Source organism: Chiroxiphia lanceolata, chromosome 8, assembly GCF_009829145.1.
Source record: "Chiroxiphia lanceolata isolate bChiLan1 chromosome 8, bChiLan1.pri, whole genome shotgun sequence".
NCBI classification, from domain to species: Eukaryota; Metazoa; Chordata; class Aves; order Passeriformes; family Pipridae; genus Chiroxiphia; species Chiroxiphia lanceolata.
In genome coordinates, this window is record NC_045644.1 from 33,708,116 (window position 1) to 33,722,477 (window position 14,362).

The 14,362-nt window shown below is 46.0% G+C and overlaps 1 protein-coding gene across 1 annotated transcript; it reads right to left on the bottom strand.

The window, feature by feature from the left end:
• Positions 1-1,484: 1,484 nt before the first annotated feature.
• On the bottom strand, positions 1,485-12,915 carry TACR2 (tachykinin receptor 2). The gene is given in 7 exon segments (XM_032695728.1): positions 1,485-1,958; positions 3,133-3,329; positions 3,944-4,100; positions 7,167-7,361; positions 11,008-11,420; positions 11,422-11,513; positions 12,912-12,915. Coding segments are annotated over 7 exon segments (1,254 nt in total). The 3' UTR covers positions 1,485-1,762.
• Positions 12,916-14,362: the final 1,447 nt, after the last annotated feature.

Genomic DNA, 14,362 nt, shown 5'->3' on the forward strand with positions numbered 1-14,362 from the left:
CAGGGGGAGGTACAGCTTATGTGTATCATATAGTGAACTCTGTAGGTGTCTTGCAGTTCCTCAGAGCAGAAGTCTTTGCCCACCTCTAGCCTGATCCCAGAGATGTGTACCTGGCAGAGCATCCCTCCCAGATGGTTTTCAGTTGGTGCCTGCTTCCCCTCTGCCACCTGCACACACCAGCAGCACAACCTTGGGAGGAGCAGGCTGGCCAGGTAGGAGGGCTGGACAGGTAACATCTGGACTAGAAACTACCTGCTGGAACGACATAAAATTGTGAACTTTTCCAGAAGGGCATACAGCCCTGGGCTCTATTGTCCCATTAGTGGGACAAGTTTGTTGGGCCTCTGCATAACATAATTGTTCTCCACAGCAGCCAGAGAGGTGGAGAAGTGGACAAGGAAGATATATCTACTGGTTCCTGTACTGAAACAGGCTTGGGAAAATCATATCCCTGAGTACTCTTTCAGTTCAAGCCGCAAATCATTTCTCTGGATTTACTGCAGAATTTAAGCCTGGAAGCACTTTGTAGTTTTACTTTCACAGAGCAAAGGGGAATATTTGAGATAATGATCTTGTTGACATTATAGGAGCTTTTTAATCACTAAGGTTTGGTTCTGTGATATTCTTTACAAACCATCTGTGAGAGGTGAAGGTGACTGTGAGGTGCTACTTATCACACCAGTATTAAATGCTGTATTACTTTTATATAATGTTTATATTTCAGCTCCTCCTGTTTTGCATGCCTGCACATAATGCCTCAGGCTTGGAAGATTACATGTTCCAGCCTTTATTTTCATATCTGAGAAGAGAAGAGCAGTGAGGATAAATATGGGGTAAGTCTGGAAAGAGAAGATGAAGGGACTGTCTGGGAAAAGACAGTGATGGGTCAGGCTGCTGTTAGGACTAAAAGGAGGGGAAGGATTCAGAATGGATCCATGAGCACTGACCAAACCAGTGGGCAGCCCACACCTGGCTGCTGACTCTCCAGAGAGCCTCACTCTCCAAATTAGGCTCCATAATTAACTATGTGAAGGAGGAATCCCTTGTTAATAGGAGTTTAATAGTTTAATAGGAAAATGACATCGTATTTTGGTACAAGGTTATAGAAATCCATGCAATGATGACGTCTTAAGGAACTGTTTCTCTCTTTTAACTCATGAGAGGTAGTGCTGGGGAAATTGCAGGCATGAAAATTCCAGAACTCAGAAAATTTTCAGGGCAGGCCTGATTTTTCAGTCTCGAGGTGTTAGTATTTGCCTTTGGTATAAACAAGCTTTGATCCACAGTCTTACCCGCCTTGGGGCTGCTGAGCCATGGGACTTAGCTGCCCACACAGCCCTGGCAGTCCATCCAAACTGGGCCAGATGAGCCCCAGCACCTCTGCTGCTGCTCCAGCACCTCTTTTCCAGATTTAAGTGTCTTGGTGGAAGAGAAGGCAGGAGATCACTATGTGGAAGAGAATAATTGCTATTCCACTGATGGGCACTGCCTCAGGTCTGCTGCTCTTCTGACCTCACAGGCATGACCTCTGTTCTGTATTGCAGTTGTTGATGTATGGGAGAGCTAAACTTACATCCATAGCTGGGTGATATTTGGACCTACATGGACACAAGTATTACCAGCAGGCTGCTTTTAATGCTGATGGCATCTAAAGAAGTCTTGTAGGAAACAGTTGCCCCAGAAAAAAATCTGCCTTGGGCTTCTACAAATCTGCTGCCCTGACATGGTGTGTAAGGATAGAACCAAAACCAGGAGGAGGAAGTCAGAGCTTTAGTTGGGTGAGGGTAAATGATGTCTTCTCTTTCTCATTCACCTGAGTTCCTGTGTCAAAACTGCTTGTTCTTGACTTCCTGTGGGTTGTCTGGTAAAGAGATGGGGACGTAAGTTTAAGTTTGTCTTTTTCAGTTGCTTTTATGCACGGACACCACCGGAAGGCCAACTTGAAACCAGAACGAAACCTGTCAATGTGATAAAAGAAATTAAGTGGTGAAATGATCTTTTTAATTGCACAGAGAATGAACAAATTCATGACTTGGTTCTACCTGTGGATGACCATGGAAATAAAAAATTTCTATTGAAATCAAAGGAGAGAGGTGAAGAGCTAAATGTATAAAACCACAGAGGGAGGTGCAATAGGAGTTTATGATCAGATTTCCATATATTTTAAGTAAATATATAAGATCAATGAAATGGCAGGCTGTTTGATGTGCTCAGTAGATGATGCTGACCATGCTGGTAACAGCATTTGAAAGCATCTGAGGAAAACACGTGTGTTTACCCACTGGAAGCTTTTTTAAAAAAACATGAATTATTAAATGAGGAAGCTGTCTACTTTCTGAGAAAGGAGGGAGAAAATGTGTTTGGGTGTTACATGTTAAATGCAGGTTGGCTAGATGGGCTGCAAAACTGTCTTCTTTTGCAAGCTTACGGGCAGAGTGCTGTTTGAAACGGGCCTCTCAGCATCCCTCTGGAGTTAAGCATTTGGTTACCCTCAAACTGCATGCAGCCAGGCTGAAGGGAGAGGCGGGCTACGGATGCAGGATTTGGCATGGAGATCCACGGGCAGCTGGAGCAGCTCCCACGCTCTGCATCCGGACACACCAGCACAGAGCAAGAGGGACATCTCTTGGCATGATGGGGTTGTGCTCTCCCAGCTGCTCCCTCGTGGGGACTCCCTCGTGCATGCCGGGATGGGACCTGCAGCAGGATGCCCCCTGGGCTGCTCCTGCTTCCCCAGGACTGTGGGGGGCTCAGGGCTGTGCTGGGGGGATGGCCTGGGAGGAGCAGGTGGCTGAGCCAGCCCAGCGTTAGCTCAGCAGATGCATTGCAGGGATTACAGATTCCTCCCTTGGAAGTAGGATAGTCTGCATGTGGAACTGGGTGCAAATGTGGCTGCGCTGATTTTACATGTGCTTGCCTGCATTTTATTCCGAGGCAGGAAATCTTAAGGGCCGACTTAAAATCTCGCTCAGAGGGTGCCCCATCTCCCATTATCAGCAAAGTGTAAATTAAGTTATCCACTCAGCCTATGGACTGCAGTTGAAAATCACAGCTGTTCTCTCCTCCAGAGATTTATGCTTTTTCAGACTGAGATTTTCGTTTTCTCTGTGCACACACGAGCACACTACTCACCTCTGGTTAAGGCAGCAGTATATGATGGGGTTGTACATGGTAGAGCTCATGGCAAGGAGGAAGACTGCAAGATACACCTGCTGAATGTACTTTTGCTGGTAGATGTCTTCCTTAAAGCTCCCCAGGATGAAGTATATGTGATAGGGCAGCCAGCAGACAGCAAAAATGATCACCACTACCACCATGGTCTTCACAAACTAGGAAAACAAAGCCAGGAGTTTATTCCGGGGCCTCTGGGTGGTTGTCTGAGCTTTCTGGGGCAATGGGAAATGCTGCTTTTGTTTTGGGTCTGGTTTGCCCTCACGAAGTGCAATGTATGGAATGTAGAGCTGGGCTGCTATGGCAAAGAAACTAGCTGTGGCGTTGGAAACTGGGAACAGGGAGGGAGGTAGAGCAAATGTTTCCTGGTGCACCAAGTCCTGCAGAGGAATTGCTTGCTTCTACATCAGAGAGATGTGCAGGGAAGTGAGAACGCTGCTGTTGCATTGAAACCTCTTCACCCTGTCAAGAGTTTTACCCTGGTTTATCCTGCAAGGTGTGGACTCACTGGGCACCAGGCTTTACTCTCTAAGGACTGCTGGGAACTGGACTGCTCCTGTGAGCCTTTGTTCCTTGCAGGCTGGCTGGTGCATCTAATCACCATTTTCTTCAAACTTGCTGGGGGATGCTCTTTACCCCTGGCCCAAAATATTTTGTTAACTTTTCATGCCCAATCCCACAAGATTTTTTACCTGCCCCAAGCTCCATTTTGGAATTGGAGCCAGCAGGGCTGGTGTGCTGAGGGGAATGATTTTTAAGTTTCACTTCTGACCTTTTTTTTGGCATTAACTTGGTGTTCATAGCGGACTCGGTGGAGGTGGTTGCCTGGAACTGCACTGCTCCACAGAGTGATTCCTATAATGCTGTATGCAACAAACATCACCATTAAAGGCAGCAAATAAATCAACACGATCACGGCAATGTGGTACCTGAAAGAGAAGAACAAGCAGGTTTTCACAGTCGGTATGGCTCTCGGAGGGCTCTTTCAGAAATTGTCTTTTGGACATGTATGGCTGGCTCCCATCAACTTCAACCGCAAAGCAGAAATTTTGCCTACAACCGTTGTAATAGAGACTTCTGTAAACAGCAAAACCTCATCTCTCTTGTGGGGCGATGAGGAGTCCTTGGGCTGCTGGATTCCCTGCTCTTTCAAGACAGAGTAACATAATTTGTCTTTTATCGGAAGGTTACAGTCCGTGGTCACATGCACTGATCTTTGCTATCTCACTGCAGTCAGGAGAGAGATGTCTGAGACTCTCAGCCTTTAAATCACAGGAATGGAAAAGGAATAGTCCAAAAATTATACAGTAATTTGATGAATGCAATAGTGGCAACAGTGGAAAAAACCTGGATCGGGGACAGCAAAAGGCTGCTGACAGTGTGCACAAAATGCAGAGAGTGAGGAAGGAATATTGCCTCTCTTTGTGTACCTGGCTGTTTTTATTTGTGTGTGCAGTTACATATCACCAACAGGCTAATGGTTAGTGCTCCAGCTGAAAGCACTGGCATTTCCTGCAGCTGTATTTTACCTCAGCCCCTCCCAGCTTTTCACGTTACCCCACAAACTTCTGCTGGTTCCCTCGTGCTGGGGGTTGATTATTTTAAGCAAGCACCATTTATGGGAAGGGAACAACCTGCTCACTCAGTTACAGCAGCTGTCAAATTAACATAAACAGTGTGAAAACCAGGATTAGGCAGGAGGGCTCTGGCACGTGCTGCTGGCAGTGACCCCAAAAGGCTGGGTGGGTGGAAATGGTCTTTCTCAGTATGACAAGGCTCTGGGGTTACTCCCACATCAGCTGCTTTGAGAGCACTGTTGAAATGGGTGTTGGGGCCCTCGGCGGTGTTTGCTCCTTGGGGTGGCTGCAAATACCACAGCACTGGCTGCACACAGAAAAATATTGTATTTGTGAAATGTGGCAAGTTTGTCCCTGCCTGTCTTCCACCTCTTCCAGTTGTCCTCAGAGCAGTGCTGGTTTTGAAGGTCTAATGATGTGTGTGGAGTGCAGCAAAGCCCTTTTAGGGTTCCCATCCAGGGAGGAGGAGAAGATATAAGCTAAGCATACATCCTATTGCTAAGCTTGAGCACATGCAAAAAGGAACTTTTAGTCTTGTAGCTTTACTGCTTCACTGCAAAGTTAACCTGTCACCAGAAAAAAAAAATCCTCTGTTGTTAAGGTTCTTTATTCTGGTTAAACTTCTGTGGATATCCAATATTTCTCAGGCACTGGCAGTCACAGTGCATTGTTTGGGGTTTTTCTTACTTGTTTCTTACTTGTTTCTAATCATAATTATACACATTTTTCCCACAGAAAAGGATTTTCCTTTGCTCTGTTATCTAGAAATCCTGAAGGCTGATTTTACTCAATTGCAAAGGATTTGGAGGACCCACAGTCAACAGTGGAACCCAGTTCTCCATTCTTTTGGGTTTTCTTTGAGTTTTTTAGTATTTCTGTTCCTCATTATTTGGACTAGCACATGAATGGCTGCACATAGCTTTTTCTCCATGGTCTGTGTTGCAGGCATTTGTCCCAGCAAATCCATCACTCAGTATGATTTCTGGGGAGCAGTGTTTCCAACTTCCTTTCTAGGAGAGTTGCTGAAACCTGCAGATATGAGGCTGTTCAGGGAGAGTGAGTGAGTGAATGATGTGTTGTGGTCAGGAGCTGCTGCTCTTCAGCTGGGGATCCCAGAAAGAACCTGCCCCTGCTATTTGCCATGTTCAGGACCAGACTTTCCAGCCCACAGAGATTTCGTTGGCATGCTGGGAAACTTGTTTCAATCCTTCCCAAACCACGGATGTGGGAGAAATAAACCTCACACTGTTCATCTGAATGAAATAGCCATCAGTGACTCATCTATTAGTGATTATCTACTCTCCCACCTTCTCAGTTGGCTGGAGCCTGGCACACTGTGCTCCACACCATGTGCCAAGGGGTATCAACCAAGAGGAGCATCACCCAACGTGATGGGAGCCTGATTTTACTCTTTGCTCTTCTGTGACTCTGGAGATTGGGGACAACTGGCTATCGGTGATTGAATATGCTGCAGCTTGGCCAAAATTATGTGAAGCTCCTGGAACTTGGCACATATTAGTGTGAAAACCTGTTAGTTTGGTAATAACTTAACCTTAGAAGGCATCCAGCTGTCTGCCAGAGATTAAGACTGAGCAAGGAAAAATGTGCATGGAGCTGGGCAAAAGGATTCAGAGTGCAGAGTGAACTCAGGGAGTTTAGCATGTGGTTTTGGTTTGAAAAATTGTTTCCACTTTATTAATCGATTTGTTCCTTTTCCGCAATTCTTCCATTAGTCCTTTGCATAAATATGTTTTGCTTGATAAATTTCTCAGACTGCTCTGTGTATCACATGCTTTGAATAATGAGTAATCACAGCAGATCCCCTACATGTGGGGTATGGGTTGTTTCATCTGTTTGAACAATCTTGTTTAAAAGCAGGAGGAAATCTCTGTGAGGCTTAGGAACTTCTGGGGGCGCAGATGTGTGCTCAGATAAATCAGGCTATAAAACCTCAGGATGTTTGAAGCATGCTCCTCTAAGGTTTTATTTTCCTTTTCCCCCAAAAAAGAGCAGCATAATTTTTAACTAATTACATGGCTTATCAGCATTAAAGATACCCAGTTTCCTCCTGCCCCAGGGAGGAAGAAAATCCAAAATTTTTGCAAACACCATTTATTGCTTGTTTAGAGACTTTTCACGCTCCTTTCTCTTAAATCCACCAAGCTCTGTATTTATTGTTTCTAGACCTTATGACCAGTTTTCAAAGCAGGGCAGGATGGCACATGGCCTTTCTTTATCCTGAACCATGATCACCTAGGAGCTTTTTCCACAGTTGGCTTAAACTTAGCATAGATTGGCTGCCCAGCCCTCTATTCCCCTGCCCTCTCTCCCAGCACTCCCCATAACCAACAGTTTAAGATGAAATTAATTTCCTTAGTTAACTTCTGCCTGAACTGGGGGTTTTATTGTTTCTCTTACGTGAGCTGGTGCTTGGATCCAGCGTCGTCAGGCCAGACCACGATGCATTTCGTGGTTCCGTTGTCCATCAGGATCTCGGCGTAGAAGCACTGTGGGAAGGCCAACCCAAATGCCACCAGCCAGATTATCCCAATGATGACTCTGGTGCTTGCAGCAGAGAGCCTGGGCTTGAAGGGGTGAATTATTGCCACATACCTGCAAGAAACACAGGTAAGGCTTTTACAGTTACACTGGTAATCTATACAGCACATAGAGCAACTGTAAAAACTCAGCAGGACTGTATAGTGGGCTTTATTAATACAGACATTTTGATAGGTTCCAGGCCATAAATCATGGAACTGAATCCTTTCTGAAGAGAATGACTGCAAGTCTTAGGGCAGGATATATTAAACCCGTGGGGATGGATGCTGCTGGTCTGGGGAGGAAGCAGTCATCTATGTCTTCTGCATATGGTCTTTGCAAATATTCCCCTTACGGAATTTTTCATAGAACCCCAGAATGGTTTGGGTTGGAAGGGACCTCAATGACTACCTAGTTCCAATCCCCCTGCCATGGTCAGGGACACTTGAGCTGGGCTCCAAGCCCTGTCCAACCTGGCCTTGAACACTTCCAGGGGTGGGGCATCCACAGCTTCTCTGGGCAACCTGTGCCAGGGGTTCACCACCCTCATAGGGGAAGAATGTCTTCCCAATATCCAATCTAACCCTGCCCTCTGTCACTGTGAAACCATTCCCCCTTGTCCTGTCATGCCAGGCCCTTGTAAAAAGTATTCTCTCTCCTTTTTTTTTTTTAATTAATTTTTCAAATTCTTTACCAAAAAAGCACAGTCTATTATGCTGTTTCCTCCTAAGTATGCCGATCTCTGATGCCTCATATTATCACAAGAGCAGACAGGGGTCTTGAGTATCCTTTACCCTGAATTTTTTCCCACTGATTTTTAGCTGTGGAAAACTTGTGTTATCCACCTCCATCTGTAAAAGCCCGAGCACTTGTGCTTGCAGTGGAAGTGCTGACCCCTCCTTCCCACACCTGCTCAGAGCCCTCACAGCACTTCTGACTCTTGGATTACTCACGAGCCTGGGGCACTCTCTGGTTTTAAGTTCCCTGTGTGGAAACACACGGTGTCGTAACAAGTACGTAATCAATTATGCATTTCTTATCATGCTTCCCCTGTTCTTTGTCATGGTTGTTACAAAGGCAAAATAGAGTGGCAAATGCCTCTCGCCTCCTAGTTTTCATAGCAAAAATCATAGCAAATTGTGCTGTCCCTTGGCCAGGCCAGTGGGAGGGAGCTCTGCAGAACAGGGAGTGATCCAGGGCCACACGGCAGCAGAGCCTTATTTAGCTATAAAATTTTCATGTCACCTTGCTTTTCATTAGCTTGCTGTAGGCAGTGTTATACAGTGCTCAAGTCTGGTCAAGAAGTGGTGAATATTCTCCAGAGTATTTGCCCACAGAAGTGCCTGAAATGATGATCTGTGGCTCTTGGTGAACGGCAAGTCCTGGGAATAAATGATGCCAGTCCCTGTGCTGTCATAGCCCACGTCAGAGGTGTTACAGGGCTGCTGGGTGGAGGCTTTCCACTCCAGCCAGGGGTGCACCCCTGAGGTGAACTGGGATTTTAGGTGAGGTCCTGCAAGTTGGGAGATTTACCAAACCTGCTGAGATCTCCTGGCCGCTTTTGCTGTGTGGCAGCACTGCCTTTGCCCCCCTGCTCCCTGTGCTCTCTCTCTGTGCCCTGCTCCACGTGACATCCCAGGATGCTGGGACCGCAGTCGTGGCACCCTTTCTCTGGTCCTCATCCCATATAGACAAAACACAATTTTGGGCACACTTGCACACTTTCCAGACAGGTCCTAGCAGCCTTTGCTAACTGGAGTGGGAAACAAATAGACTACTTTTGTGCCTGGAGCACTGCAGTGGAAAGAGCTGCTCCAGGATGGGGAAACAGAGTGATCCTAAACCCTAAACAGCTTGGAATGGGGAAACAGAGCAATCCTTAACCTAGTGGTGAGCAGTATCACCAGGGACTTTTCCACAGAGACAAAGATGACTTAGAGCTGTCACTTCTTAGCCTTCTTCCTTACAATAAACTGCTTCAAAAGACATTGTTTTATCGAAGTTAAACACTGGAGCCTGAGTGGGCAAGTTCTCATAACAATAAATGGAAGTGGCGAGTTTCCAGGAGACAGTGTCAGGGTCTATTTTAAGGCTAAGGAAAGAATAGCTAAATATGGTTTGCAGTGAGGTGCCAAGTTTTCTTTCTGGTCTGTGCCACGTGATTAAAAAGATTTTGGCTGTATAGGTGCTTTCACTAAAAATCCCCAAGGAACAAGAGCAGGGAGGCATAAGGACAGGTTGAAATGGCTTTTTAAAAATAATATCCTTTAGCAGACAACATGTATAAAAAGCAGCAGTTACCAACAACCCTCGATTTAAAGCCAGGAGCAGCAAAAGTGTATTTGAGTCTAAAAGTGAGTTGCCATTGATTCCAAATAGGGATTTGCTTTCATCTGGACAGCTGCAGACTGACAAACACGTCACTCATCCCTATCCCTGTGCTTGTGAGCGCTCCTTCCAGCGCCCGCAGGGGCCACTGTCCTGCCCCGTGCCGTGTCCCCACCTCCGGCGCGGGTTTCAGCAGGAATTAACCAAAGGGGAAAGCCCTCATTCCTCTCCTAGTTTGTTTATCTGGTGCGATTTGTGTATTGATTTTTTCCCCTAGGCTGGGTGTGCCGGTGTGAACGAGCTGCGAGCAGGGCTGGAGTTAGGGAAGCGACCCCGATAACTCAGAGAGCAGCGCTGTTTGGATGGCTCCACAGGGACACTGGCTCCCCTCCCGAGGGAGCTGGAAGGGCCCTGGTTGATAAGGAACAGAGGAAACCTGAAGGAAACTGCAAAGTCAACAGCAGGGCTTGATAAAGGACTGCCAGTGTTTCTCGATGCTGGGTTTGGCTGTCCCAGGGAAGACCTTCACCGTGGGGTTGTGGCAGGGACACAGTATGGAAAAGACAAAAATATTCCTGGCGCCAGGCAGAGAGTGGAAGTAACGGAGGGAAGACAGGAAGGATGGAAGGAATGAGGGTAGAAAGCCTAGAAGGGAGCTTAACCTCCTCTACTTCTTGTACACACCATTGCCTGTAAGGGAGGAAATTCCCACGAACTTTTGGCCACTTTCTATTTAAAAGAAAAACAGCTCCATGTTATTTAACAATGAGCTGTAAACACAGTCAGACTCCACAAATTTAAGCTCAAGTAAAAGTGACTTGGCAGATGGAAGAGAATATTATGGAAGTACCAAATTACCCCAGAAGTCAAACAAAATCGCTGTTATTACTTCCCTCCCTCTTAGAATAAGTCATTCTAGTGAACTATGGGAGCAGACTCTGCCATTTCTGATCTAATTCCCGTTATTTCTGGTGTTTTGCTGGGCTCACAGCAGGACTGAGGATGCTAATACTTTCAGCATCCCACAGCGTATCCTCATTTCTCTGGAAATATCCTTCTGATGGCTTAAAAAAAACAAACAACAAAAAAAAACCCACCCCAAAACCACAGAAGAGTTTGCAGGATGGCTGGGAAACAATTTATGGTCAATAATGTGGGAACAACAAAATACCAGCCACTTCCCCTTGTTACAGATTTGTGTGTGATTCAGGCCAGGGATAAAACAGAAGATCACATCATAATTAGCATCAAACCCCATAGTTTGGCACTTGTCCCACTTTGCTGATAAGGCACCTGACACGGTACGTGGGGGCCAATTGCACAAAATATTGCAGTGATTTTTTATGACTTACAGGAGATTTTTTGGACCTTATCTTCTCCATTCTCCTCTTACCTCTCTGCAGCCACAGCTGTCATGGAGTAAATGCTCACAAACATTGCAGTGATGGGGAACCAGTTCTGAAACCTGCAGAATTCCTCGCCAAAATACCAGACATTGTGACTGGCATAAATAAAATTGAAGATGGTGTTGAAAGCAGACATCAGCAGATCCGAAAGAGCCAGATTCACAATGAAGTAGTTGGTAGTGGTCCTCATTCTCCTGTGTGCAAGGATAATCCAGATAATGGTGACATTGCCAACGATGGATGTGATAACGATGAAGGAATAGGTGATAGCCCACAAAGCAATTCTCCATCCTGGCTGGGTGAACTGGGTCACCCACGTCCAGTTGCCACTGTCCTCGAGGGAGTCAGCCTGTGAAACATTGCTGGCATTAAAAACAGACAACATGCCCGTGGTTTTCTTTTTCGTCTAAGTGTAAAGGAAAATCTTCTGGCATCTGCTCATTTTCTTGCAGTAGATGCTGGTGGTATGAATTTCCATGCATGTAACTAAGGGCTGTTAAAAAGACATCAGGCTGAGGTGCCTCATCTTCTCATCCTGTTTTCCAAGTGATGCAATGCAGTTCCAGGAGGAGATGAGCGATGCCAAGGGCGTCCTCCTTCTTCCCTGGCATTTTAACCTCCACTTGACAAGTAAAACCTAACAAACAACTTTCTCCCTTAAGTTTCTTTTTCCTCTAAAAAGGAAGAAAAAAGATGGAGGGAAGGAAGGTATTTTCCAGGTCGGTGACAAGCGGTGTCTTCCTTTAGATTACTTTTAGGGTCAAGAAAATATAAGTAGAAGTATCAAGCCGTAAAACACTTCAATCCAAGTGGAAATCCTTTCCCAGGGCAGGGATTTTCCAAAGAACCAGGTGTCTGAATCCTCTGCAGCAGGACTGAGGACATTTGCTTTTCTTTCCCTGTGTAGCTACTAAACGCGAGGCAGGAGTCGCGCTGGGATAAAATCTCTACAGGTTTTAAGGGGACTTCGAAAGGAGGTGGAGTCTCTTCTGGGGAAAAACTAAACAACCAATTTGACATCAAATGAAATGTGGCAAAGTGGTACTTGAAGTTTTACCTCCCCCCCCCCGCCCAGTTTTGAATAACCTCTGAAATGGTCTCGCTGCTGTATCAGGATTTTACAGGCGTAAGTGCAAGGGTAGTGACTTTGCCAGGTTTACCAGTCCTGCAATCCTTGAGTTTCCAGGACCCTCCCTTGTTTTCCCACGAGCTCTCACAGCAAGAGAGAAGCTACATTTAATGCAATTTAGCAAGGTCCTTCTCTTTGGATGGCTGCATCCCCTTTCCCAGGGTACGCTCTGGAAATGTAGTGCCCTCACACAAGCAGAAGTTTTGGGTCCTCACAGGGAAGAGGAACCCCTGACTCTGCTCAGAGCACACACTCTTGCTCGCTGCCAGCTCTAAAAGTTCAGAGCAGAAACATAAGCAACACACTGAGGTTGAGAATTCCAAGAGTACTTGGCACTGGCTCGTGCCTGTTCTCCTGGAAGCTGAAAGTGCTTCAGGTATGAAAACCTGCTTTCACGATTCAGGAAGCACGCAGGGTGCTGGGAGGGCAGTAGTTTTTGAGCTCCTGGAGCTGCAGCTTGTGCCAGCCTCTCCTGTAACAGGGCAGTATTTATCCATTCAGGATCCTCTCAACCAGCTCAGCCTGGACTCTTTCCTTTCTTCATTAATTTCTGGAGGCAACCTTGAGATTATCCATCACCTAACACCTTTAAAGCAGATATGGTATTGCCCAAATGTTGTTTTTTTAAGAAATCAATATCTGTAGTACTACATATAATATCTCCTTCTCTTCACAATAGACTTCCTTGCAGGCAATCCCACTCACTTCCCTGCAGGCAATTCCACTCACTTCCCTACCCAGAAACTGCAAAACCACACTTGCCCATATCTTCCAGCATGCATTGCAAGGCTGTTCCAGGCTCTTCTTCAAAGTCTTCCGCTGACACCTCATTAAGCAGCTTATGGACCTTTCACTTTCTGTACACAGTCCAGGAGGGCTCTTCCTGATTTGCAACATGAATTCAACAGCTAATAGTGTTCTTCAGATTATTTTTTTCTTCATCTCTCAAATATCTGCAGATTCAAAGGAGAATCTGAGCAAACTCCTCCATATGTTTAGCTGGGAGCACAGTTTAAGTGCTTTATCAGTCATGGAAAGCAAAACATAAGCAAGCACTTGGAAAAAGGGCTGTACTTATTGACCTTTCAATGGTGAAACCATAACCTCTCTTGGCTGACTTTGAAGACAGTCGGAGTGCCCAGGTTTCCTAGGAACCTTCTTCTGAACTGTCTGCCCTGCTTCCTGATCTGTTACTCAGGTGATAATCGGAGAGCAGTCACCCTTTGGTCAATATTTCATTGTACAAGTCAGGAGGGATTTGCTTTCCTTTATCCACACCCACACCTTTTATTCCTTTGCTGGTTGTGCATTGACAAGGTTATCATCCTGGAGCCCTGCCAGTGACTTAGTGTGTACTATCGGCCTTTTGACTTGAAAACTGGAGTGATTTTTGATAAAGGTGGGCTCCAAATGTGCCTGGGACTGTGGGTAAAACCTGTCTCTCCAATGATTTTGGAGTTGTACCAGAGAAGAAGACTATCTGAAGGTTTTTGGGTTTGGCTGTTTTCACAGTTGTTTTTATTATGGGCAGGATTGTTCAAGGCCAAACGTTCCTGTGCTGAGTCACTGATCCCAGGTCCGAGCAAAGGGTGAGAGGTGCAAACAAAAGATGCAGGTCTGCAAGGTCAGGAAGGGTGATTGAGGGATGTTTTGCGTTTTGGAAACATAATGCAAGGTAATACAGGCAGTAGAGGCTTTAATTGTATTGCAAGTTGAACTCTGTTTTGGGAGGAAGAACCTTTGTCCAGGGAACAGGTCTGAGAGCAGGACTGTGAGCATCCACTTTGGGTGGGGGAAAGTGCAGCTGGCCTGCAGCTTTATCAGCCAGGCATGGGCTGGAAGGAAGCAGAAAAATGCCTCTTGGTAGCTCTGAAAAGCTTTGGTTCTTTCTGACACACTTTCATGCAGGGCTAACTGTGGGTTCACTTCCTCTTCTGCAGTGCTCCTAATTCCCTGAGTCAAATGTTCTGCAGTCTATGGCTTTTTATGACTGTCCTTAGGACAACCCTGGTAGCCCTGGAGATGAGTGAGGACATGTGGAAGTTACTGATCCGTAACATGAACAAAACCACCACTAGCTGAGCTATTGGATGGTCCCGGGAGCAGATGCTGTAATGCAGGATCTGCCTCGATGCTGGCAGAAATGCCAGACTCCTTGTTGGAAAACTGCAGTTCTGTGCTGCCTTGGGCTGAGGGGGAGAGAATGCAACCAA